The following is a 27,194-nucleotide window of genomic DNA, read 5'->3' on the forward strand; positions in this document are numbered from 1 at the left end:
CTCTTGTGCAAGCCCCGCCCCCAATGGGTGACATCAGGGCCCCAATTCTGGCAGTGGCCAGAGAGTACAGGCTGGATCTCCGTTTCCTTGCTTCTCATTGTCCTTTCACACTGTGGCTTTCCTCCTCTCTTGCAGGAGTGCCTTCCTGGATCCGTCCCCTTCCGGGCTGTCCAGTGCTCCCTCTACGACGGCAAGCCTGTCCTGGGCAGCCAGACACCTTACCAATGGGTCCCCTTCCATGGAGGTGAGCTCAGCCTGGGGAGATCTCAGTCCAAAGCACAAGGGGAGGTTATGGGGTTTCCCCCTCTTGTGCTGTCCTTTAAGGAGTAGGGGAACAAATCTTCCCATTTCCATTTCGTAATCTCACAACACTCACACATCTATTTATCCTCACAATAATTTGGCAGGATTTTAGTGCAAATTTCTCGTAAGATATATATATACCCAATCAAGCAATTCCCCCTATTATACAATGTATTTCTACATGGTATTTTCATGAATATATTCATTTTAATTCACATTTCCCCTCCTACAAAATATGCATTTTGGGTTTGGGGAGGGTTGTTGAGAAATGGCATTGAAAAATTCATAGAAGTGCAAATTAGCTGCATTCTGGTTCATTTTATTGCTCTGGTGAGTGTGAATTGGGGGCAAGTGGGTGTTTTCCCCTGATAGTACTGTACTCATTAACAACAACAGCAACAACAACAACAACTATTACTATTACTATTATTACTGGGTGGCTCCCAACAAATTATAAAACCACTGTAAAACACAACACATAAAAAACTTTCCGATACAGGTCTGACTTCAGATGTCTTTGGAAAGTCATGTAATAGGTTACCGTATTTTTCGCTCTATAGGATGCACCGGACCATAGGAGGGGGAGAACGGGGGGGGGGTCTTGTTCTCCCTTTCAAAAACAAAGTGCGTTCAAGAGCAGGTCGGGGAACAGCGCAAAGGCTGCATGCAGCCTTGCCGCTGCCCCCAAGCTTGTGGGGCTGACGGTGGGGGGAAGCGCTGCTTTCCCCCACCGCCAACCTCAAAGATCCCTGAAGCCTTTGGAGCGCAGCTTCGGGGACAGCCTTTCAGGCCTCCGCAGGGCGGCGGGGTGCCTTCACCCCACCGCCCTGCGGAGGCTTTCCGCAGCCATCCCTAAGCTAGAACAGCTTCGGGCTGTAGGCAGCTGTCCGCAAGCCTGCGGAGCCCAGAGGGAGTTCCCGCCGGGCTCCTCAGGCTTGTGGATAGCTTCCTGAAGCCTGCATTCACCTCCATAGGACACACACACTTTTCCCCTTCATTTTTGGAGAGGAAAAAGTGCGTCCTATAGAGCGAAAAATATGGTATCTCCTTGACATCAGATGGGAGGGCGTTCCACAGGGCGGGTGCCACCACCAAGAAGGCCCTCTGCCTGGTTCTCTGCAACTTCACTTCTCACAGTGAGGGAACCACCAGAAGACCCTTGGAGCTGGATCTCTGTGTCCCGGCTGACCCCCTTCCTCCTCTTCCCTTTTTGCCAGCCCCCAACCTCTGCGACCTGAACTGCCTGGCTGTAGGGCACAATTTCTACTATACCTTTGGGAGGGTCCTGGATGGGACCCGCTGCAGCCCAGACTCCCGGGACCTCTGCATCAGCGGCCGTTGTTTGGTAAGTCCCGTCAGATTTGGGTCAGGGCCTGAGGCAAACCCCAAAAGCTAAAACAAGAATAGACTGAAAGCAGATTAAAACTCACTTCAAATTTCCAAACATGCAGGTAGACTTGTCTAAACAGGAAAGTTTCTCAGCAGGATCCCAAAAGAGTCCAGGGAAGGCACCTGCCTGATATCAATAATCAGGGAGTTCCAAAGTGTAGGTGCTGCCACCCTAATGTGGAAAATGGGTCTTATGTGGTACCAGTAACAGGACAGTCAGGTGGGCACATAAGGGGTGCACAGGGATGCTAGCTGGGGGGGATCCCTTTGGGGTACCCAGCGTCCAGGGTCATTTTATGCTCTGATTGCTTCCTGAATAGTAATAGTAATAATAATAATAATAACAATAATAATAATAATTTTTATTTATTTATTATTTATACCCCGCCCATCTGGCTGAATTTCCCCAGCCACTCTGTGCTAGACTTCTGCTGGAGATGCACAGATTTATCAAATCCCCCACCTCCAATCTGGTGCCTGATGCTCCCCCCTCTTGGTCTCCCTTCCAGAGAGCCGGCTGCGATGGGCTGCTGGGCTCAGAGTCTCAGGCGGATGCCTGCGGTGTCTGCGGAGGCAGGAACGAGTCGTGCGTCCTGGTGCACCATGTCTTCCGGGCAGCCTTTCCCAGCTCTGGTGATTCAATGCCCTGACGTTCTCCGTGGGTGAATGCTTTGGCTTTTGGCTTTTCATGCTCTTCCTCCTCACCCCAAGCACCTCCTCCTCCTCCCCTCCCCAGCACCTTCCCCGCTTTGGGCAAACGCACATGCCACTTTGTCAGGGATTGAAGTCAGCAGAATGGAAGTGGTTGCCCCAGAGCAACAACAAAGAAAAGAGGTGTCCTTTTTTGCAGCTAGGAAAGTGCAGACAAAATGGTGAGGTAACCAGCCTCCTATAACCAACAGGCTTAAGTCTAATCAACACATGAAGGGGGTAATACCACAGAGTCCACTGTCCTGCCACACTTAGCTAGGACCACTTCCACTCCCCTTGGGTGGAGCTCGGGTCTTCATCCTGCTGAGAAGCTCAAAGTGCAAAGAGGTTTCAGCTGGTTGCTCCAGCTCTCACAAGCCACTCTTGAGTTCCCCTGCCAACAGTGTAGGAACTTAATATATATATATATATATATATATATATATATATATATATATATATATATATATATATATATCCAAAATAGAGAAATAGAATAAGAAAAAAAGAAAGAAAAAGAATAAACTTACATAAAAAGATCTTACAAATTCCACATATCGATATTACTTTGAATCTCCTGACTTCCCCCATTCCATCCATCCATCTTAATTCTACTTTCAACTGCATAGCAATACTTTTCCAATTTTTCATCTTCCTAAGTTATCTGTACTTTCTATTACATTATAAGTGTATTTAGAATCCTGCTTATGTTTTAACCTGTTTGCAATGATTTTGTATATAGATTATAAACATTTCCCATTCTTTTTAAAATTTCTTGTCTTCTTGGTTCCTGAGCTTCCCAGTTAATTTTGCCATTCCAGCATAATCCATCAACTTGATTTGCCATTCTTCTTTGGTTGGGGTTGTCTCTTCCTTCCATCTCTGGGCTACCAAAAACCAAGTGGCCATTGTAGCATACACAAACAGTTTCCTCTGATCTTTTGGGATCTTGGTACATATAATTCCTAGCAGAACAGCTTCTGTTTTTTTAGGAAAGGTTATTTTAAACATTTTTTTCATTTCATTATATATCATTTCCCAGAATTTCTTGATTACAATTCCACCACATATGATGAAAGGTAACCTCTTTTTCTTTACATTTCCAGCATATATTGGTACAGTACTTAGAATCATAGAATCATAGAATCATAGAGTTGGAAGAGACCACAAGGGCCATCGAGTCCAACCCCCTGCCAAGCAGGAAACACCATCAGAGCACTCCTGACATATGGTTGTCAAGCCTCTGCTTAAAGACCTCCAAAGTAGGAGACTCCACCACACTCCTTGGCAGCAAATTCCACTGTCAAACAGCTCTTACTGTCAGGAAGTTTTTCCTAATGTTTAGGTGGAATCTTCTTTCTTGTAGTTTGGATCCATTGCTCCGTGTTCTTGTAGTTTGGATCCATTGCTTATTTGAACATGGCTATCATATCACCCCTTAACCTCCTCTTCTCCAGGCTAAACATGCCCAGCTCCCTTAGCCGTTCCTCATAAGGCATCGTTTCCAGGCCTTTGACCATTTTGGTTGCCCTCCTCTGGACACGTTCCAGTTTGTCAGTGTCCTTCTTGAACTGTGGTGCCCAGAACTGGACACAGTACTCCAGGTGAGGTCTGACCAGAGCAGAATACAGTGGCACTATTACTTCCCTTGATCTAGATGCTATACTCCTATTGATGCAGCCCAGAATTGCATTGGCTTTTTTAGCTGCTGCGTCACACTGTTGGCTCATGTCACGTTTGTGGTCAACCAAGACTCCTAGATCCTTTTCACATGTACTGCTCTCAAGCCAGGTGTCCCCCATCTTGTATTTGTGCCTCTCAATTTTTTTGCCCAAGTGCAATACTTTACATTTCTCCCTGTTAAAATTCATCTTGTTTGTTTTGGCCCAGTTCTCTAATCTGTCAAGGTCGTTTTAAAGTGTGATCCTGTCCTCTGGGGTGTTAGCCACCCCTCCCAGTTTGGGGTCATCTGCAAATTTGATCAGGATGCCCTTGAGTCCATCATCCAAGTCGTTGATAAAGATGTTGAATAAGACCGGGCCCAAGACAGAACCCTGTGGCACCCCACTAGTCACTCTTCTCCAGGATGAAGAGGAACCATTGATGAGCGCCCTTTGGGTTCGGTCAGTCAGCCAGTTACAAATCCACTGAGTGGTAGCAGAGTCAAGACCGCATTTTACCAGCTTCTTTACAAGAATATCATGGGGCACCTTGTCAAATGCCTTGCTGAAATCAAGGTAGGCTACATCCACTGCGTTCCCTTCATCTACCAGGCTTGTAATTCTGTCAAAAAACGAGATCAGGTTAGTCTGACATGACTTATTTTTCAGAAATCCATGCTGACTATTGGTGATCACAGCATTCCTTTCTAGGTGCTCACAGACTGTTTGCTTAATGATCTGCTCCAGAATCTTCTCTGGTATTGATGTCAGACTGACTGGGCGGTAATTATTTGGGTCCTCTCTTTTCCCCTTTTTGAAAATAGGGACAACATTTGCCCTCCTCCAGTCTGCCGGGACTTCGCCTGTTCTCCAGGAATTCTCAAAGATGACTGCCAGTGGTTCTGAGATCACATCTGCCAGTTCTTTTAATACTCTTGGATGCAGTTCATCTGGCGCTGGAGACTTGAATACATCTAAACTAGCCAAGTATTCTTGTACTATCTCCTTAGTTATTCTGGGCTGTGTTTCCTTTGCTGAATCATTTGCTCCAAATTCTTCAGGTCGGGCATTGTTTTCTTTATCGGAGAAGACTGAGGCAAAGAAGGCATTGAGGAGTTCAGCCCTTTCTGTGTCCCCTGTTTGCATTTCACCATCTTCTCCTCTGAGTGACCCCACTGTTTCTTTGTTCTTCCTTTCGCTACGAACATACCCATAAAAGCCTTTTTTGTTGCTTTTAACCTCTCTAGCAAGCCTGAGTTCATTCTGTGCTTTAGCTTTTCTGACTTTGTGTCTACACGTGCTGGCTATTTGTTTGAATTCCTCTTTGGTGGTTTCCCCCCTTTTCCATTTTTGGTACACATCCTTTTTTAATCTTAACTCAGTTAAAAGTTCTTTAGATAGCCACCCTGGCTTCTTTAGGCACCTTCCATGTTTCCGTCTCATTGGTATTGCCTGACGTTGTGCTTTTACTATCTCCCTCTTAACAAACTCCCAGCCATCACGAACTCCCTTTCCTTTTAGTATTACTGTCCATGGGATCTCACCCAGCACTTCCCTAAGTTTTATGAAGTCGGCTTTCTTAAAGTCAAGAAATTGAGTCCTAGTATGCTTGGCTGCTCCTTTCCGCTGTATAGTAAACTTCAGAAGAGCATGATCACTCGCGCCTAATGATCCTTCCACTTCTACCCCACTAACCAGGTCATCAACATTGGTTAGGACCAGATCTAAAATGGCTGTTCCTCTTGTTGCTTCTCCCACTTTCTGGACAATGAAGTTGTCTGCAAGGCCAGTGAGGAATCTTTTTGACCATATGCTCTTGGCTGAGTTTGACATCCAACAAATATCCGGGTAACTGCAGTCCCCCAATTACTACTATCGCCCTTCCTTTTGCATGCTTGGCCATCTGTTCCAGGAAGGCATCATCTATGTCCTCCGTTTGGCTTGGGGATCTATAGTAAACTCCCACAATGAGGTCTCTGTTATTCTCTGTTAATTTTGACCCAAATGCTCTCACTTTGGCTTTGAGGTTCTAAATCTTGGATCTCTTCACAGGTATACACATCCCTGACATATAACACCACTCCTCCTCCTTTCTTGTCTGGTCTGTTTCTCTGAAATAGATTGTATCCCCCCATTTTTACATTCCAATCGTGGGACTTATCCCACCAGGTTTCAGTGATGCCTATTATGTCATATCTAGTTTGCTGTACCAAGAGCTCAAGCTCATCTTGTTTATTTCCCATGCTTTGCGCATTAGTGTACAGACATTGAAGTCCATTAATCATTCCCCCGTGTCTCTTATTTAAGGATTTTTTCCTCCCACCACTAGGTCCGCGTGCTGTTTGCTCCATTTGGTCTATGACATTTGGATGATCATCTTCATTAATTGATAGACTCCTACCTTCAGGAGCACTGTCTCTTGTTCTATACATTTTTGGTAATTTTACTGGGGTTAAGTACCACCAATACATCATTTTAAGGGAATATAGAGAGAAGGCTTGGTAATATTCTAAGTTATGGGGCATATACTGTTCTCTACTCTCTCTTGATTCTTGCCATAAAAATCTTTGAGTCTATGCACATGCTGACCACAAATAGAATGTTAGATTGTTCCTACCCTGTTTTCGTTTTGGTACAGCCCCCAAACTACTTCGGGATTGACCTCCTCTTCAGCTTGTCTTAAATTAGCTCAACTGTTCCGTAAAATAATAGTTCTCCAGTTAGCTGTATGGAGTGTTATTTCTTTAGTTTAAGACCTCGATTCTTTGGATTAACTTTGGTTTCAGATGAACCTTAAATGCTCCAAGGTCTCAATAACCAGGTATTTGAGCTCATCATTATTCAGTGGAGATTCCCTCGCCTGATCATTCCGGAATCGGGCTTTCTCACCTGGGGGAAGGATTGCTGTTGTTAGCATCCGAGGTCTCCTTCCTCCCGGTCTGGGTTTAGGAACCCCCTTCGATGCCGCAGCTGATCCTTACAGGTTCAAGCAACCCTCCTGAACCCTCGGGGGGGGCGTGAAGCCCTACAGCCCCCGTTTCACCCCACTGGTGAGTGTGCATCTCACGGAGAATGCGGGACGCACGTACGAAGTCGATATGTGGTGAACCGGAAGTCCTAACTATGGTTACTTATACTAACATGCTCTCAAAACTATAAAATGGTGAGAGCAGCTGCCTTGCCCTGCCTCACAGGTTGGTGGCCATCTTGAAAGTCACTAGGACAGATTTTTCAACCTACCTGCATACTAATTGTGCCAGGACTGAAGCTCCCCATACTTTAAAATTTGATTTTCTTATTATATGATTCTGAAAGCCTTTATGTCCTTTCACTTTATCATACCATAAATACTGTATGTATGCCATCCAAATCTATTATCATGTCCTTCTAGATCTAACATCTCCATTTTTCAATATTATCCATTCCCAGGTCCAGCAGATGCAAGATGCCTCATAGTACAATCTCAAATCTGGCAGGGTGAAACCTCCTCTCTCTCTCTCATATCAGATAACAATTTATATTTTATTCTTGCTTTCTTCCCTTGCCAAATGTATCTAGAAATATATTTTTGCCATTCTTTGAAGCATCCAGCACTGCTTATCACTGGGATTGATTGAAATAGAAACAACATTCTTGGCAATACATTCATTTTAACCACTAAAATTCTCCCCCTTAACGATAAATTCATTCTTTCCCAAATTTCTAAATTCCCTTTTATTTCTTTCCATGTAACAATTTAGGAACTTTCACCACTTTCTACTGCCTGTGCCACTTTCATGAATCTGACCTTTGGAGAGTTAGTAAGTAAATCAACTTTTAACTCACCAAAGGGAACTTGGGAACTCACTGAGAAAGGCATAATTTGAAGGAATCACAGTCCACATTTCCATGCTTTACTTTGCTGCGTAGTTTGTGATTTTAAATCTATGCTTGGGCCCCCTCACCAAAGAGAACTTGCCCCAAACTTGGAACTTGGCAGCCAGGGAATTCTCCTCCTACATAGATTTTGATCCAACAGGAATTCACTGAAAAGCATGAGATCACAGAATAGCAGAATTGGAAGGGTCCCTGGGGGTCATCCAGCCCAACCCCCTGCAGGGCAGCAATCTCAGCTAGAGCATCTCTGACAGGTGTCCATCCAACTCCTGACATTTCAAGTAGTATGTCTGAGGAAGCCCTCTTTCCAGCGCTGCACGTCACACTCTGAGCCTCCCCCCCAAAAAAAAACATGCAGTTCCCCTTCACCCCCTGGCTGCCTCCCCCTGGGCAGCCCCCTCCCCCTCCCTCCCCAGTGGTCTCCCCCCCCCCGCACTTGACCCGCTCTCCTCTGATTGCTTCACAGGTTACTTTGGCTACCAGAATGTCACTCAGATCCCGGCAGGTGCCAGACACATCAAGGTGACAGACAGCAGCCGCAATTACCTCGGTAGGAGGGGCAGCTGGGCAGGTTCCTATTCCCACCCCTATGCCTGTTGCTGACCCCTTGTGGTGGTGGGGGCCCCAAGAATTGCATCCTACCAACTGCCTATTTTGAAACTGCACTTTTACAAAATGGACACACATTCAGGAACCCTGGCAGGTGGCCACCCATCTTCCATTTAAAAACCTCTCATGAATCCTAGAAGCATTGCAAGGGGCCCCCAAGGGTCATCTAGCCCAACTCCCGGTGATGCAGGAATTGCAGCAAAAGCATCCCTGACAGATGGACACCAAACTTCTCTTTAAAAGCCTCCAAGGAAGGAGAGCCCACCACCTTCCAAGAGAGTTCGGCTGCCGAACAGCTACTTTCTGCACAAACATCCCTCTTGAGCTCCAAGGACAGTGGCATTGCCCTGAGGGGCCACCCCCAAGCAGGCCCTGCCTGTGGTAGCTCCCCACACCTCCTCTGAAACTGGAGGCACCCAGAGGCTCCCTTGGGGGTTCTGGGGTGGTTGGCTGGGGAGGAGGGGGCCAGCCAAAAACTCCCCCAAAAGACTTCCGGGTTAGCACCATCGGCTAATGGCGGATTCCCTCCGAGCTCCGGAGGGAATCGGCTCCGCAGGATTTGGGTCTAGCCGCTGCGGCGACGCGGGGTCCCTTAAAAATCACAGGCGGCGAAGCCTGTGAACCTGGTGACTCGGCGGGCACCATTTGCGCCCCCCCGACCCGTGAAGGAGCCTTTTTAAAGGCTTCGGAACGGGAGACGGGGTGAGTGGCGCGGTGCTGAGAGTCGACTGCTTCTCCTGCAGAGTGAAGCCGCTTGCCATGGTCGGAGAGCGCTGACTTCTTCTTGTGAACAATTGGATTTTAAAGCAGCAACCCGTGAGTAGTACGGAAATTGGATTTGTAAAGAATTTTATTTTTTTTAATTAGGCACGATTGGGGAAGGCGCAAACAGGAAGTCCGTCTCCCCGTCTTGTATATAATCTAAAGCAAGGACCAGCTAACTAAGGTCGAGAGGATTTTTTCTTTTTTATTGGGTAAAGACATTAATTTCACGATTTGGCAGTTTAAGTAATCTTACTGGAAGATAAGAGCTAATTTTGGGAGCTGAAGTGCCACCCCCCGGACCCGGGAGTGATCCGCGAGAGAGCCTTTTGAAGAGATATTGAAGAGTTTGACAGCTGTCAAATTAGCTGTCAAGACAGGAAAAGAGAACTTTGTTTTCTATTGTCTCTGCTGGTTATATTCGTTACAATTTGGTTATATTTTGTTGAAAACAAGGAAAAACTGATACAAACTAACTTGATTTTTGGATTTGAACTGGAAGGAATACTAAGTAACCAAAATCCCTCTAGAGGGGGTTTTGGGACATTACAAGAATGGCTGAAGGAGGGAAAATTCAAGCTAAATTGGACAGAGTTTTATTTCTCTTGGGAAAGTTACAAGGCCAAATTGATGTTTTGGCTACCAACGTTGCAACTCTGGACTTAACAGCAAACAAATTCATTGAATTTGATAAGGACTTGATCCAGGAAGTTCATGCAGCTGGACAAGAGGAGAAATTTGAGAACTTTGAGAGTGTGGAGAAAGAGATACATGTTGTTTCTGAGGAAAAGGAAGGAGGAGATGTAATGTTGCAGATGACAAAGGAGAGCCAGAGGCCTGACATGATGGTTATAAAGGAAAATAAGAACTTGATGATGAAAATCTGGTCTGAGCTCGAGATTGAAGAATGGAGAGATCTCCTTATGTGGAGATCTGAAGACCCAAGGATTACAAATTTGATTAAGGTGAAAGTTGGAGCTTTGGGGACATTTGGACTTGAAAGGAGTAAGAAACAAGATTTGGGCTCCACTTTTAAGTATGGAGGTCTGGCTGGAAGAAACATTGTCCCTATCGGGCCAGAGCGTCTCCGAGATCTGGTGTTTAATACTAAGGACTATCAAAAAAACCGGCAGAGAGGAACTGAGAGAGAATTAAGAGCCTTGGACGTGAGATCTCCAGGCTGATAGCAGATTAAGACTGATGGACATTTGTTGGGGATTGAAACCGGGAAAGGGGACGGGGTGGGGTTTGGGGATCCAAAGGGTGCATAATTATAATTCGTCTTTTTTCTTTTTATTCTGTTTTGTTATTAGTATGAAAAGGGGGGAATTCGTGGAAGGGAATTTGGGTCGACTTTAGAAAAAGGATTTAAGATTTAAGAATGAGCACTGATTTTACAATTTTGATGTTGTAAAACTGATTTTTTAAATTGAACTAAATATAAAAAGGTTAAAAATTGGGGCTAAGAACTTGTTGAATTAACAATTTGAATTGGAATATAAGAAGGGGAGGTGTGGGGAAGTCAGGGAAATATGTTATAGAAAAATAAGGATTGTAAACTGTATATGTTTTCTTTTTTTGTTTTTTCTTTTTGGATTTTTAATGTATTAAAATGGAAAATTCTTAATAAATATCTATTTAAAAAAAACCACAAAAACTTCCCCCAAACGTCCTTCCTTCCCCTCCCCAGCTCTGATGACTGCAAACCAGCGCTACGTCATCAACGGTGACTGGGCCATTGACTGGCCAGGGACGTACGAGGCAGCAGGCACCCAAATCCGCTACACTCGCACAGCGGATGCCCACGAGAGCCTTGAGGCAGCCGGACCCACCCAGGAGGACTTGCTGGTCATGGTGAGATGGGCCAGGGAATTGTTTGGGGGTTTTCCACCTGGGTCTCGCCCATGCACCCCATGCCTGTTTCTTGCCTCAGGTCCTTTTCCAGGAGCCCAACGCGGGCATTGAATTCCAGTTCTGGCTCCCGAAAGAGCACTTCCACCCCATCCAGAGTGACGCCAGCCCCCTTCGCCAGCCCCAGACCAGGGAAGTCGGGGATGGCTCATCAAGGGAGCACCCAGCCATCCTGCCAGTCCCGCCCTCCCAAAACGACATCACCAGGAAGACGCCTCAGCGGGAGGGAATGCCCTTGCCAGCCAAAGTGCCCCCAGGGAGCTCAGGTATCCTCAAATCTATCTCTCTCCCCCCCATTCTCTGTCCATCTCTCCTTCCTTCACCCCCACAATAGTTTCAGGGTGCCGGAGTGGAGTGCTCTTAGAAAGAAACATTTTCTTGTTGGAAATCTAGGAGATTTGAGGGATGTGGTAGCATTTTTTCCAAGGTACCCACCCATGCAGACCCTGATCCCATGTCTGCCGTCCCCTTGCTTTCCCCCTCCTCCAGCTCCAATGTCCTGTTTTCATAGAATCATAGAACTGTAGAGTTGGAAGAGACCCCAAGGGTCATCTAGCTCAACCCCCAGCGATGGAGGAATGACTGAGCTACCCAAGCGCCCTGGGTGACCTTGGGGGCCAGTCCCTGCCTCTCTCTGTCTTGCCTACCTCACAGGGCTGGTGTGGGATCAGGGCCACGGGAGCCCCCTGGAGCTGCTTGGAGGAAGAGGCGGATAGAAGTGCCATGAAATGAATAAATTTCTCCACAGATTCTGCTGCTTTCAGCAGCTCGCACCCTCCAGGCACCCTGGGAGCCTTGGGCTGCTTCCACCCCATAATTTGAGGTGGGATTCCTGGCTCTCGGCATGCGCAGGCAGCTCCCCAGCTTGTGAGTTCATTAGTGCAACATTTTGCCACAGAACCCACAAAGCCCAGGCTGGTTTCTGGCAGCCTTTGATGTCGCAGGAAGATTCCTCCAAGGAGCCACCTCTTCTCCCCCCAACCCAGCAAAAGAAAAGCCTGAGGAGTAGAAGAAGCCCCTGACTAGAACCCCAGGTACTGGGAACTGTAGCTCAGCGCTGTGCAAACTACAGTTCCCAGGATTCTTTGGTGGGCGGGCTTGATTGTGTGCATGCCTCTCGCCTGGAACTGGGTTTCCAGGCCACATGCAACTCACCAAATCCCAACAGCCACCACCTCTCGGCCGGACCTACTTCTCAGGGCTTTTGCCAGAGCCCCATACGCCGCCCCACACTTGTGGGGGGAAAGAGGGCAGGGTTGAAGTGCAGGAAGGACTACTCATAAAATAGAAGGCGGTCAGTGCCCCCCCTTTCCCCCCACAAAATGCTTTCTTCTCATCCTGCAGGGCTGTGCGGGGCGTGTGACTCTCCCAGGGGAAAATCCCAGCGCATCCACCACTACTGCAACAGCGACTTTGGTACGTGGCCCCTCCGCATGGAAGGGAACCTCAAGGGTCATCTAGTCCAAACTGCCGCAGTCTCCCTCCTCCCTCCAGGGCCAAGGTGGGGAGGAGCGTAGAGGGTCCCATGCCAAGGAACCCCCACCCCCTTTCCTGTTATCCCCGAAGCTCCTGAGTTCTTGGGATGTTGTTACGGGTGGAGAGGGGAGCAGGATGAGGAGAGCCCTCCCTCGAGGGGCTCTTCCCCTGGGGGGCCGCCTCAGGAAAGCCCCCTCCTGACCTCCTTTCTCCCCTGCCTGCCTGCGCAGTCTTCCGTGCCCGAATCCTCTCCAAGCGCCGGGTGGGGCAGGAGACGCGCTACGACGTGCAGGTGTTGCACACCTACCGCAACCGCTTCCCCGTCGTGCGCCGCGAGTTCGTCTGGGTGCCCGACGCCTGCGACTGCCCGCTGCTGGCCGAGCAGCGCGAGTACGTCCTGATGGCCCGGCGCCATGTCAACTACGAGCACACCCTCAACCGCCTGCTGCTGCCCCGGGGCGGCTACGCCCGGCCCTGGACGCCCCGCGAGGACCTGCAGCTCAGGGACGTCCCCAAGCACTGCTCCCGGGGTGGGACCCCGCCCTAAGGTGGGGGTCCCCGTCTCTGCCGCGTCCACCGTCTGGGAATCCGGACCCTCTGCGGACCTCCGAGTGCGCCACACGGATCTTTCGCGGCTGCCGTCTGTGCACGAGGGCGAATTCAAGGGAAGGGAGACTCTTCCTCTCTCACAACGCGATTGGCCAGGGAGATCTGGGCTTGAGTGCTTTTGCCTTCATTCAGTCCCGGGAGGGGGCGGGGGGGATTCTGCGTCTCCCTAACAGTTGCTCCTAGGATCCCCTTCCCTGCCATGCTCAGGTTTCGACTCTGCAACATTGGAAGATTCAGGGGGGACAAAAGAAAGGTCTTCTTCTCACAGAGGAGGTTGTGTTAAGCTGTGGAACTCCCTGCATTAGGAAGCAGTGGCAGCTGCTCATCTGCTCTGAAAGAGAATTCACGACAGATGCAGCTACTGGCGCAGTGGGTTGCCCCCAATGGCTATGCTCTCCTTCCCCTTGCCAAAATCAGGAGGCCAAGATCGCCTGGGCATTGGTGGCCTGACTTGCACTTCCACCCATCTCCCGGACACATTAAGCCACAGCGCCACCATGGCTGACTCTGCCCAAGATCTCAGAGGACGCTGCCTGCAAGAGGACTCTGGGGCATATACAGAGTCCCTCTGGCCTCGTAAGCTCAGTCTTCATTTCTGCTCCTTGAAACTAGTAAAGGTATTCTACGGTCTGACATGCTGCATTGATTCATTCATTGATTGTGTTTATATCTCCTGGGAGTGTAACATGGTGCACATGACAAAACCACACTGGGATATCGGCTGAGAGGCAGCGCCTGGCCTCCAAGGCCCCCTAGGGAGCTTTCTATGGGCGAGGTAGGAGGATTTGAACTTAGGTCTCACAGGTCCCAATCCAACACTCTGGCTCTCTAATGACACACATAAACTTCCCAAGCCACCCTCAAACTAGCTTCAGCAAAGCAAACATTTGACACAGCCTTTACACATGCACAGACGCCAACTTGTGAGCAGGAGTGATGGGCAGTGATTGCAGATATGGACAGCAAGGGGTGATTTACAATGCAGCAGTGGGGAGAAGAGGGTGTGTGTGGAAAGGACCTTGGTGCTTTTTAAGGTGCTAATGTGTCCATGGCCTCAGGGGAAGGCAGCTCACCCCACACTCCCTAAACCATCCTGCCTCATCCTCCATTTATCCAGGCTACAGGCAGCCTATGGCTCCCTCTCCTGGACAATTGTGGTGCAGCAATTATGGTGGCGTTAGTATTTTGCAGGAAGGAGTCCAATGCCAAATTTAGGTTTGTTTGACTGCTCTGTTGCCCTCAGAAGAAGGTAGATTCTCCTCCTTTGGAGGTTTTTAAGCAGAGGTTGGATGGCCATCTGTTAGGGATCCCATTGCTGTGATTCCTGCATTGCAGGGTCCCTGGGGAGGTGCATTGCGAAGCGTGAGGCAGCCCGATGATTTACTTGGAGAACTTGCAAATGCTCTGTAGCCTAGTCCAGGTGAGGGAGAGCAGTAAATGCAACTAAAAAATAGGATATCTTCACAGGTAGGAGGAGCATAGGGACCCCCACAATGGGGGCTGTTTTGGGGACCCCCATCTCCACCACATTCCCTTCCACGTGGGCCACCTGCCCAGATTCCTCCCCCCCTCCAGCTGTGTTTTCAGGCAAGGAAACAGAAGTTGGAGGGATTTGATGCAAAATGACCCCCATGCAGCCCCCGCCCCTACCTTGGCCCTGTCACACCACAATCTGGATCAGGACTGAAACCCGATGGCCACATCAGTATCACTGCCATCTCACACGTCTCCAACATCCTGACTTCGTTTCACTCATTTCCCCCAAACTCGCTGATTGATCCCATCAATGTGCTGGTTGGCAACTTGCATTTATTCTTATTATGTTCAAGTTCCTCTCCCTGTCATTTGAAATCAGCTCAGAGAGGGAGCAGAGAGGCAGCTTTGCCAGGAACACAAGCGCTGGCCAGTAGGTGGTGTGCAGCTCTGCCTCCGCCATACAAAGAGGGGAGGCCCAGTCCCACCGAGCCCCCTCTGCAGGAGCAGGCTATCTGCACTCCACTCCTGCGGTGGGCGAGGCTTCACCACAGATGGCTGGATACCCAAACGGTCTTTTTCGTTCCAAAATGAAGGAGAGAAAAAGAACAGGGCAGCGGACTTTTCCCGCTCTCCGTCTCCCACACTGCTGCCTTGGAGGGTGTTGGCATACTGTGTCATGCGCAAATGTCAAATCTCCGCACGGAGGCTGTCCCGTGGATGGGCAGCGGGCAGGGGAGCTTGCTGTCCACCTCCTGGCACATCTCCAGGTAAGGGTCCAAGAGAACCATGTTGGGGAGTGCAGTGTTGCCCTGTCTCTGCGCCAGGAGATAGATCCTGCCATTGGCTGTGCTGCACCCTGTGAAGAACCGTCGCGCCAGGCACTCCTCCTCCACTGGCGTCCACTCGCCCGAGTCCACATCAAAGCGGAAGGCGCCCCCTCCCACGGTGTAGATGGCCCCATTCAGAGCCACAACACAGAGGTCATACCTGGGGATGGAGAGTGGAGAGCGTCAGGTAGGTGCCTCCACCCTAGGAGGCATGGGGAGGTGACCGCCAGGGGGCAGCTGATCCCAAGGCAGATCTTCCTTCTCCCCCTCCTGTTCCTGACGCAAATCTTCCCCTGCCTCTGGTGGGGAGTGGGGTGTGTGCCATTTGGGGAGATGCCTCAGGTGCCCAAATGTTTTGGGCTTGCCTGCCTGGAGGTGTCCCAGGTGCAAAGCAGCTCTGGACATCCCTCAGCCTAGGCAGTCGTGAGTTTACTGCTGCATTTAGAAGGAGACTGGGCTCCCTTTGGGAATGGGGAGGAAAAGCCAAATTTGATGGAGAAATGGGGGAATGGACAGTGTGAGGGATGATTGGCAAATCTGCAGGCGGACAGCAGGTGCCTCCAAGTTCTGAAGGCGCATCCTGGCTCAGAAGAGGCCGTCTTGGCCCAGGGTCAAGGGGGGGAGGCTGTCACAATCAGGGTGAAAGCCCCAAAGCGCAGGCGCCCATTGCAGGTCAGGAAGGCATCAGCGAGAGGACAACAACTGCAGAGTTTGATTATTTTCTGTTCAATTATTTTGGTTATCTTAACATTTTCTATTTTGATTATTAAAGTTAAGATTTTTCTTTTGAATTTTCAAATTGCCAGAAGGAGGCATACCAGGTGCCATCCAACCACCTTAGGGGCTCTGCTCTGGATTTGTGGAGGGTTATGAAGATATTCCACGTATTGCATTCAGAGAGCTGAAAATACAGTACAATGGAACCTCGGGTTAAGAACTTAATTCATTCCGGAGGTCCATTCTTAGCCTAAAACTGTTTTTAACCTGAAGCACCACTTTAGATAATGGGACCTCCCTGCTACCACTGCGTCGCCGCTGCACGATTTCTGTTCTCAACCTGAAGCAAAGTTCTTAACCCGAGGTAATATTTCTGGGTTAGCGGAGTCTGTAACCTGAAGTGTATGTGTCAGGGGTTTAGGTGCAGAGGCATGGGCAAGGGAGGAAACAGAGAGCGAAGGGGAGGAGACAGAGGAAAGGATGAGTGATGACGACGACCCGAGATCTCCCAGTCTTTCCAGTGAATCAGAGGATTCACAGAAAGGAGCACCAGTGGCCAGGGCAAGGGGGGAGTCTAGGGAGGCACCCCAGGAAGATAGAGCCAGAGGAGATTCAGGGGGGAGCAGCTGGAAATCGGGACCAGCGTCACCGCCAGGAAGCAGGGAAGAGGAAAGGAGCCAGGAGGGAAGCGCTGGCAGCTCACCACAGGAGGGAGGGCAGGAGTCAGGAGTGGCCACACCTCCATCGGGGAGCGAAGAAACGGTTAAGAGGAAAGTGGAAGGTTGGGCGCGCGCGCCAAGTTCAAATGCAGAGGAAGGCGGCGCAGTGAGCAGCCCCGAAAGGGAACCGGGTCCTAAAGCCCGGCGCAAGGAGGCAGAAGGGTCTGGGTCAGCGTCAGAAGAATCCCGGAAGGAAGAAGCCCCGGGGGGTAGAGGGACCCAGAGGAGGACAGTCAGGAGGAAAAGGTGGAGCAAGGCTAGGATATTAAGTTGGTGCGCACGGGGCGGAGACTCAGACGGAGCCTCGCCGATCTAGCTAGTAGACGTAGAGTTGCAGACAGCAGCGTGAGAATGGAAACTGTAATTCAATAAAGACTTTTACTTAATGACCGCTGGCTAGCGTGATCCTCTGTGAGCTAGGATCTTGAAGCAGCTCTGACAGTAGGCTCCGTCTGCACATTGTGGGCATCTGCAGCCTCGAGGAGGGGAGAGAAACAGGCGCCCACTAGCGAGCTCACGAACGGCAGGAGACATGACGGCTGAGCAGCAGATAGAGGACCTCAGAAAAGCAGTGGCACAACTGAACGCCGAGGTTCTCGCATCCAGGAAGAGAGAGGACGAGGCAGCTGCCGCCTGCAGGGATCTCCAGGTCAGGTTAGACGTACTGGCAAAGCAACCACCCCGGCAGGAGGGAATTGGGTTGGCGAGACGGACAGGCGGGCTGCTCTCTCACTTCGATGGGAACCTGCAACAGTATCCCAACTTTAGAGCCGACGTACTGTGCGCACTGCAACTGTTGCATAAAGATTTTAGAGATGAACAGGAGAGAGTGGGGTTCATCATGTCCCATCTGCATGGGGAGGCGAAAGCATGGTTGCGCAATTTATGGAGAGATAACGATCCGGCGCTCCAGAATGCGGATGCCTTTATTAAAGCGATGGATGGGTGTTTCTTATCAAGTATTGACATTGATCTTGCACGGAAGGAGGTGCATGGGCTGAGACAAGGGAGGGCCAGCGTCAGACAGTATCTTGCACGCTTTTTCGCCTTGGTCAGCGCCCTGGAATGGGACAGAGATTCGGCTCCTGTAAGAGACCTCTTTTGGGAGGGACTGCACAACTCGATTAATGATGAGATAGCGAGGGGGGAGAGACCCCGAACCACCCAGGAGGTCGTTCAGAGGGCACTGGCTGTGGGGGTGAGGCTGGAAGGACGTCCGTGGAGCAAGGACGAAGGACGTGGAGGGCGCGAACCAGCCGGGGGCCCCTCCTTCTTTCCCAGAGAAGCAGCGCGAGCGCAATCCACGCCTCCGCCAGGAGGAGGAGCCGAACCTATGGAGGTTGGAGGTGCAAGGGCTCAGTCAGCAACCAGAGCCCTAGCACCGGCAGCAGTGAAGGCGAAGCCTCCTAGAGGGACCAGGAAGTGTTACGTCTGTGAGCAGCCAGGGCATATGGCGAAAGAGTGTCCCCAGAGGCCCCACAAGCTTACTGCAGCCTCAGCAATGGTGACTGCAGCAACGCAGCAGGGAGGACCACAGCAGGGAAACGACGATGTCTGGCTGGAGGAAGAGGCACTGGGGCCCAGCCAGACGTGTTAGTGACGCAGTCCCCAGAAGTTTTACAGCCAGTGAACCCCCTCCCGCCCAAACCAGTAGTGAGGCTCACAGCATCTCTCCAACTGCCCAATGGAATCACCATGGACGTGCCAATCACCATCGACTCCGGCAGCAACGCGGACTTTATAGGGCAGGAATTTGTCGACAGGCACGCTGTGCAGTTGCTGCCGGCCACACTGCCCCTGCAGGTTGTCACGGTGGATGGCAGGGAGCTGCTAGGGGGGCAAGTGGTGAAGCAGACGCCACCAATGGTGATGCGACTTGGGAATCACAGGGAAGTCATCAGCTTCAACGTCACTCAACTGTCTGACACGCCCATTGTATTGGGTATGAGTTGGCTGGACAAGCACAGCCCAACGATGGCTTGGTTCCAGAGGCAGCTGGTCTTCGGCTCTTCCTTTTGTGCTGAACACTGCATCGTACCCAGGCAGGAAGGAGAGGAAGAGGAATCACAGCTGCTGCTAGGCACGCTGCAAGCGATTCCCCACAAGTACGCAGAATTTCTGGAAGTTTTCTGCGAGAAGGAGGCGGACAGGCTACCCCCTCACAGAACATATGACTGCAAAATTGACCTGCTGCCGGGGGCGGCGCTGCCTAAAGGGAAGCTGTATTCCATGTCTGAGGACGAACTGCAGGAACTCAAAGACTTCATCGATCATAATTTGGAGCGCGGTTTCATCCGGGAGTCTAAGGCAGTGGGGGGCAGTCCTGTATTCTTTGTTAAGAAGCGAGACACGCCCCAAAAAAGACTCGTAGTGGATTACAGGATTTTGAACAGTGTGACCAAGCCGTCGGACTTCCCCATGCCCCGCATCGACGACCTCCTGGCGAAGGTACGGAAGGGAAAGGTGTTCACCAAGTTGGACCTGCGGGGGGCGTACAACCTCATTCGCATGCGGGAAGGTGATGAGTGGAAGACAGCCATGTTCACGCCACTGGGTACCTACGAATACAGAGTTATGCCTTTTGGATTGCAAAATGGCGCTCACGTTTTTCAAGCATTTATGCATCACGTGTTGGCGGGACTTCTCTACAAGACGTGCGTCTGTTTCTTGGATGACATCCTGATCTTTTCGGAGTCGCAGCAAGAACATGACAAGCACGTCAAGGAAGTGCTGGGCAGGCTAAAGCAACACAGGCTCTACGCCAAGCTGGAGAAGTGCCAATTTGACGTGCCGGAGGTGGATTTTCTGGGCTACAAGCTGTCTGCCAAGGGGCTCGCCATGGACAGCGCCAAGGTTCGAGCGGTGTTGGATTGGAAGAGCCCACGCAACCGGAAGGAGGTCCAACGGTTTGTCGGCTTTGCGAACTTCTATCGCAAGTTTATCAAGGGCTTCGCGATGCAGACGGCGGCCATCACTGACACCCTTAGCTCCAAGAAGAAGAAGTTCATCTGGACAGAGCAGGCGGAGCAGTCCTTTCAGGCCCTCAAGCGTCTCTTCGCGTCGGAAGAGCAGCTGCTTCATGTCAACCCCAGCATGCCGATGAGGGTGGAGACAGACGCTTCGGACAGAGCAGTGGGGGCGGTCCTGCTGCAGAAGGACCCGCAGGGCGTGTGGCGGCCGGGAGCGTTTTACTCCAGGAAGCTCAGCAAGTCCGAGCAGAACTACACCATATGGGACAGGGAGTTGCTGGCCATTCATGCAGCGTTCAAGGCGTGGAGGCACTTTCTGATCGGCGCCAAGCACACGGTGCAGGTTTGCACGGACCACAAGAATCTGGAACACTGGCGCACGGCACAGTTCCTGAACCAGAGGCAGATACGTTGGGCTGAGTTCTTTGCGGACTTCGACTTCCGAATAGAGTATGTCCCGGGGGACACCAACATCATGGCAGACGCTCTCTCCCGCAAGCCACAGTATCTGGAGGACGCAACACCAGCGGCCGCCATGCACATCTTTGCACCGACAGTGTGGGCGTGCGCCGCGGCGACCGTGGACCTAGAGGCGGTGCGGCGAGCGTTGCAGGGGGACTCCTTCGCACAAACGAAGATGGCAGAGGTGCGAGGGGGCAAGGCAGCGGCCGACGGTTTCCAGCTACGAGATGGCTTGCTCATCCGTAAAGGGGCCATCTACGTGCCGGGTGACGAACTTCGAGCCAAGGTGCTACAGCAGCTGCACGACGCACCCACGGCCGGGCACTTTGGCAAGGAGAAGACGGTGGAATTAGTAGCCAGGGATTTCTGGTGGCCTGGAATGAGAGGGGAGGTCGCAGACTACGTAGCGAGGTGTGACACCTGCCAGAGGGCAAAGCCGGTGCACAAACCGCCAGCTGGACTGTTGGAGCCGCTGCAAACTCCGGTCGAACCTTGGGAAAGGGTGGCTCTGGACTTTGTCACGGATCTGCCCAGCTCAAGGGGCAAGACGGCAGTGTTGGTGGTGGTGGACCTGTTCTCCAAGATGGCGCATTTCATTCCGTGTGCTAAGGTGGCCACGGCGGAGCAAACCGCCAAACTGTTCATAGACCACGTGTTCAAGGTTCACGGTCTGCCACGGTCTATTCTGTCCGACCGCGGGCGGCAGTTCATCTCGAACTTCTGGCAGAAACTGATGGGCTTCCTAAACGTCAAGATCAATCTGGCGTCGGCGAGACACCCGCAGACCAACGGGCAAGCGGAGCGAGCCAATGCCATCATGCAGCAGTACCTGAGATGTTATGCAAACCAACAGCCTGCGACGTGGGTGGATTACCTGCCGCTTGCAGAGTTTGCCTACAACAACACGAAGCACGTATCCACGGGCGTCACGCCGTTCTTCGCCAACAACGGGCGGCACCCTAGAACCTTTCCGGGACTGGAATGCAGAGGAGAAGGGGAGCCGCAGTCAGCAGATGCGTTCGCGTCGGAGCTGCAGGAAGTCCACGATCAGCTGAGGCGCCACCTGGAGCTGGCTAAACACGCATACAAGGTACAAGCGGACAAACACAGAAGGGTTGGCGAAGAGCTCCACGTGGGAGACTGGGTCTGGTTAGCAGCCCACGCAGTGCCGGCCAGGTCGTTGGCCAAGAAGAAACTAGGGCATAAACAACTGGGGCCCTACCAAGTCGAAGAGCAGGTCAACCCGGTGGCTTTCAGGCTGGCGCTTCCGGAGGGTTCCAGAATGCATCCGGTGTTCCACAGATCGGTGCTCACTCCCTACAAGGCACCGCACAGGTTCCAGGAACCCGGAACGGCGCCGAGTCCGCTCAGAGAAGGAACGGGGCTCGCGGGAGTGGCACAGGAGGAGCGCATCAACGAAGTCACGGAGATTTTGGACTCCAGATGGGGGGAAGAGGGAGTAGAATACTTTCTCGCCAGGGAGGGCACCCCGGCCAGTGCGAACAGCTGGGTGCCGGGCTACGCTTTAGACGAACCTCTGCTCAAAGACGAGTTTCATGCCCTCTTCCCACATAGACCTATGCCAGCAGACTTTTTCGACGACTGGCTTTTCACGCCCACGCTTTCGGACAGCACGTTCAGGGGGTTCGACTCGGACGAGGAACCAACACGAGACGTCCGTTCCCCGGAGGGGTCACCCTCGGGATCTGTCTCAGAACCCTCGTATTGGTGGGACGATAGGCCGGAGGAGCAGTTCCGCAGGAAGTGGCTGGACTGTTCCGGCCGAGCAACGCCGCCTGGAGGAAGTGCGGGAGAGACGGACATGGACATTTTCGGGGACGACCCTGGTTTCGAGCACGGCGGCACAGAGATGGAAGAGGAGGTGCCTGTCGTCAACGAGAGCAGAGAGGAAGACCTGGAAGAGTTCCGCTGGAGGCCTGCCACGGGAAGCGACCGATATCCGACGTTCGTCCCTTTGCAACAGCAGCCCCCAGCTCCAGCACCGGAAGGAGGGGAGGGGGGACTGGGGGGCTTCGAGGGGGGGATGGATGTCAGGGGTTTAGGTGCAGAGGCATGGGCAAGGGAGGAAACAGAGAGCGAAGGGGAGGAGACAGAGGAAAGGATGAGTGATGACGACGACCCGAGATCTCCCAGTCTTTCCAGTGAATCAGAGGATTCACAGAAAGGAGCACCAGTGGCCAGGGCAAGGGGGGAGTCTAGGGAGGCACCCCAGGAAGATAGAGCCAGAGGAGATTCAGGGGGGAGCAGCTGGAAATCGGGACCAGCGTCACCGCCAGGAAGCAGGGAAGAGGAAAGGAGCCAGGAGGGAAGCGCTGGCAGCTCACCACAGGAGGGAGGGCAGGAGTCAGGAGTGGCCACACCTCCATCGGGGAGCGAAGAAACGGTTAAGAGGAAAGTGGAAGGTTGGGCGCGCGCGCCAAGTTCAAATGCAGAGGAAGGCGGCGCAGTGAGCAGCCCCGAAAGGGAACCGGGTCCTAAAGCCCGGCGCAAGGAGGCAGAAGGGTCTGGGTCAGCGTCAGAAGAATCCCGGAAGGAAGAAGCCCCGGGGGGTAGAGGGACCCAGAGGAGGACAGTCAGGAGGAAAAGGTGGAGCAAGGCTAGGATATTAAGTTGGTGCGCACGGGGCGGAGACTCAGACGGAGCCTCGCCGATCTAGCTAGTAGACGTAGAGTTGCAGACAGCAGCGTGAGAATGGAAACTGTAATTCAATAAAGACTTTTACTTAATGACCGCTGGCTAGCGTGATCCTCTGTGAGCTAGGATCTTGAAGCAGCTCTGACAGTATGTAACCTGAAGCGTATGTAACCTGAGATACCATTGTAAAGCCAATATTTTTCCCACCTGACAACCAATGGGCCTCTTTGGTTTCAGATACGAGTACGTGGATAGATAAGTTTAAACATGAGCAACCACAGCTGCGAGGGGGCCATGAAAATTTGTGTCCTGGGCTTTTTGGACTTGTCTACCCCATTTACTAGGGACACGGGTGGCGCTGTGGGTTATAACACAGAGCCTAGGACTTGCTGATCAGAAGGTCGTTGCTCGGTCCCAGCTCCTGCCTCCTTGGCGGGAAGGCAACCGGCGTTTCCATGCGCTGCTCTGGTTCACCAGAAGTGGCTTAGTCATGCTGACCACATGACCCAGAAGCTGTACGCCGGCTCCCTTGGTCAGTAAAGCGAGATGAGCACTGCAACCCCAGAGTCGGTCATGACTGGACCTATTGGCCAGGGGTCCCTTTATCTTTACTATCTGAAAACAAAACGGCGCATTGGTTGCCAGATGTGAATTATTTTCCAGATCTCCTGCCCCATTAACAACACAGTGGAGGATGAGGACCAGAGTTTTCCTTCCCAATGGGCTTCCTTCCCAGGAGGACGAACTCCACCAGCCCCTCACTTCTCTCTACAGCATGTGCAGAAATTGCCTGCTTGTCCGTTGGATCCCCTCTTGGTCATGTCCGCTCTGCCCACCAAAGCCTGTCTTCACATGCAGGAGAAGCCTAGGAGAAGCTTCTAGGAGCCACAGGTGGGAGCTGAGTGCGGGGGGGGGGACCCAAGGTGGACACACTACTCCAGAAGGAGCAGGATGTGCCCCACACCTCTAACATCCCAACCTCCAGAGCCGCCTCACCTAGGGAGAGGCGAGAAGGAGACCACATCCCAGATGTCCGTTTCCACGTCCAGCCGCTGGACAGCATGGCAGACATCTCCATTCTCGTCCAGGCCACAGACAACGTAGACACGAGTCCCCACACTAACCGCCCCGGCCCTCTCCACGGGGTGGGCCAGGGGGCTGGTGCTCTCCCAGGAAGAGTCCGTGGGCGCCAGGCGCTCCACCTCAGGCGTGACAGCCCCCTCCTCAGTGCTGCCACCCATCACGTAGAGGTGGAAGCCCACCCCCACAGCACAGTGGCTGTGGCGTGCCGTCTTCATGGCCGGGCCATCCAGCCAGTTGTCGTCCCAGCTGTTGTAGATCAGCACCCAGCCCACGCTGCACCAGGAAAACTCCTCGCGGAAGTAGCCGCCTGTCACAAAGAGGAAGTTGCCTGTGGAGAGAGTGCAAGAGATGCCGTTTCCCCTTCCACCACGGACCCACCACACAGAGAGGCTTCACTTCCATTGCACATTGCCTCCTGATGAAAGCAAAGCAGTTCGTCTCCAAGGGGTGATATTTCACATCCTGCATTTGTTTCGGTGTGAAGCAAAAGCAACAAGGATGAGGTGGGGACAACCAACTGCTTACATAGAACTGGGGGACAATGGCTATTTTTGCCCCCATTTCCATTGGGGTTCCCTGATGCCCCAAAGAGGTATGAGACAGGGCGAATTGAGGCTGAGGGAGACATGGCCAGGAAATAAACATCTATTGGAAAGCAGCCCAAGACAAGGAGTTTGGAGACTTCTGTGTTTTAGCATTTTGTTGGAAGCCACCCAGAGTGGACGGGGGAACCCAGCTGCAGGAGCATCATCATTATCGTTATTATTATTTCTGGGTCTAAACTGTTTCTGGTGCAACGGGACACTGTCACAGAAACCAGAGCACACAGAAATGTCGTTTACCTTCCTGCCACAGTGGTACCCATTTACTGTATCTACTTGCACCAGCATGCTTTGGAACTGCTAGGTTGGCAGGAGCTGGGAGAGAGCAACAGGACCCCATCACAGGGATTCAAACTGCTGACCTTCTGATTGGCAGGCCCAAGAGGCTGAGTGGTTTAGACCGCAGCACCACCCACATCAGGCAAGGCCATGGCAGAGCAGTACACTTTGTAGAAGCTTTCCCCCCCAGGCTTCTTGCAAAGCAGGAAGCAATTCTAAAGAAAAGGGAACCTCTGAGCATGTGCGGGGTGCAGCCAAACCTCCTGGCACCAGGTAGCCACAGCTGGCACTCTTTCCCACCTAGCATTCCACTAGACGCAAACTTCAAGGTGAAACCCTCTGCCCGCCCACACCAACCCAGAGGGCACCAAAGCAGAGACTGGACTCTCAATGGCATGGGGAAAATGCCAGCCACCTGCAGGCTGGCTCACACTCTGTGCAAGCTCAGAAGCCAGAAGAATTACCGATAGCAGCCACAGCATACTGGGTGAGGTTCTTGCGCCGGAGGGGCGCCCGGGTCTGCCACACCTCCGTCTTCGGTTGGAATTGGAAAAGCTCCTGCTGCTCTTGGTCGTGTTTGCCAGCCAGGACAAAGAGGACCTCATGGCTGCGCCCCACGCAAGGTGAGAGGCCTGCCTGTCTCCAGCTGGCAGGCAGGCAAGCATCCAGCTTTTGCAGCAGCCGTCCCGAGGTGTCCTGCCCTGGGGGGCTCTTGCATCGCCGCACCAGCCGCTCCAGGAAGGGCAGGCTCAGGAAGGGTCCACGGATGAGGCCTGCCAGCTCCAGGAAGACTGCTTCCCGCCCAGCAGGGTCGGCAGTCGCCCACTGCAGCAGCGCCTCAAAGGCTGCCTCCTCGCGGCTCACAAAGAGATCGTCGCTCCGCAGCAGCACCCGCAGCGTCTCTGCAGGGGCCTCCATGAACTCCTCGCCGGAAGCCACTTCGGCCCAGTGTGAGAGCACCACAGAGAGTGCAGCCGCCTGCAGGTGGGCACAGGAGAAGCATTGCGCGTAGGCCAGGAAACCAAGGCAGTTGGAGACGTGCAGCTCCCTCTCCAGAAATGCCTCACAGAGCCGCTTGGCGCAGTCCAGCTGCAGGAAGTCAGCTGCCTCCAGCAGCTCTGTGACATTGTTGCGGTCAAGGAGGAGGCTGCCCGTCTGTGTGAAGGCCAGCAGGGCCTTGAAGGCAGTGGGGTCCAGGCCCTGGATCCGGATCCGAGGGGCTGTGCGCTCTCGTGTGCCCCCAAAGAACATGGCCTCGAAGTAGCGACTGTAGCGGGCCAAGGCCCAGCGCTCGACAGGGAACTGCCTGTCGCCCACCTCCAGGACCACGTGGCCCCCTGACTGGGCCCCAGAAGACGCCCCCTCCAGGCCAGCCATGTTCACTGGGTGCAAGCAGACCACACTTTGGTCTGCGCAGGAGGGCTTTGGCCAGGCAGCCAAGACGGATATAGCAGCAACTCAGCCCCTAAAAATAGATCCCTCTCAGCTGCCCAGGCGGCTAGTGAGGCAGCGTCAGGATGTAAGAAGAGCTGCTGGATCAGGCCAAGCCCAACGTCCCTCTTTCCCTGCTGGGACCAAGAGAGACTGCTGCTGCACCTGGGGGTTCCACAAGAATGTCAGAAGAGTGTGGCTGCCAGACCATGTCACAGGTGCCCCAAAGAAGCTAGGGATCCTCTGAAACGGGATATTCCACAGCAGCATTGGAAAAGCCTGGCTGCTGGATCAGGTCCATCTATCCCAGCCTCCTCTTCTCATAGTGGCCAACCAGGTGGGAAACCCGTAAGCAGGATCCAAGCAAGAAATCCCCTCCTGTGATTTCCAGCAACTGGTATTCAGAAGCATTGCTGCCTTGTCTGGATTCCTGGGTTCTTAGGGAAGCTTGACCACTGCAAAGACAGGAGGCTGGGCTAGATGGGCCTGATCCAGCAGGATCTTTGGACGTCTTCATTCCTGGGGTACACACTCACTCCTCGTAGGTCTCCTTGCTGTGCTACTGACGTCTGCAACTGCAGAAGCCAAGTAAAGGGAAGTGCTGCTTAAGCAGAGAATGAAGGAGTTGCTACATTTTCATTGTGGCTGCACGTCAGGCACCTAGACTCAATTCAAAGAGATTGGTGAT

General features: G+C 52.2%; 2 protein-coding genes across 7 annotated transcripts in view; one reads left to right on the top strand and one right to left on the bottom strand.

The window, feature by feature from the left end:
- Positions 1-13,919, top strand: part of ADAMTSL5 (ADAMTS like 5) — a 44,825-nt gene extending 30,906 nt beyond the window's left edge. For all 6 annotated transcript variants that reach the window (XM_081177795.1, XM_081177793.1, XM_081177794.1 and 3 more), the window contains exons 5-12: positions 136-244; positions 1,521-1,648; positions 2,202-2,325; positions 8,386-8,469; positions 10,981-11,144; positions 11,224-11,467; positions 12,546-12,617; positions 12,908-13,919. In XM_081177795.1, coding sequence (XP_081033921.1) covers positions 136-244; positions 1,521-1,648; positions 2,202-2,325; positions 8,386-8,469; positions 10,981-11,144; positions 11,224-11,467; positions 12,546-12,617; positions 12,908-13,224 — 1,242 coding nt within the window. In that variant the 3' untranslated portion in view covers positions 13,225-13,919. The remainder of the gene's footprint in view (positions 1-135; positions 245-1,520; positions 1,649-2,201; positions 2,326-8,385; positions 8,470-10,980; positions 11,145-11,223; positions 11,468-12,545; positions 12,618-12,907) is intronic.
- A 1,159-nt stretch (positions 13,920-15,078) lies between these two features.
- LOC308577537 (kelch-like protein 23) lies at positions 15,079-27,173 on the bottom strand. The gene is made up of 3 exons (XM_081177827.1): positions 25,540-27,173; positions 24,108-24,522; positions 15,079-15,749 (listed from the first exon to the last, which is right to left on the bottom strand). The coding sequence occupies exons 1-3, from the start codon at positions 26,450-26,452 to the stop codon at positions 15,437-15,439; spliced, it is 1,641 nt and encodes a 546-aa protein (XP_081033953.1). The 5' UTR covers positions 26,453-27,173; the 3' UTR covers positions 15,079-15,436.
- Positions 27,174-27,194: the final 21 nt, after the last annotated feature.

Source organism: Podarcis bocagei, assembly GCF_964188305.1.
Source record: "Podarcis bocagei genome assembly, chromosome: 18".
Lineage (NCBI taxonomy): Eukaryota > Metazoa > Chordata > Lepidosauria > Squamata > Lacertidae > Podarcis > Podarcis bocagei.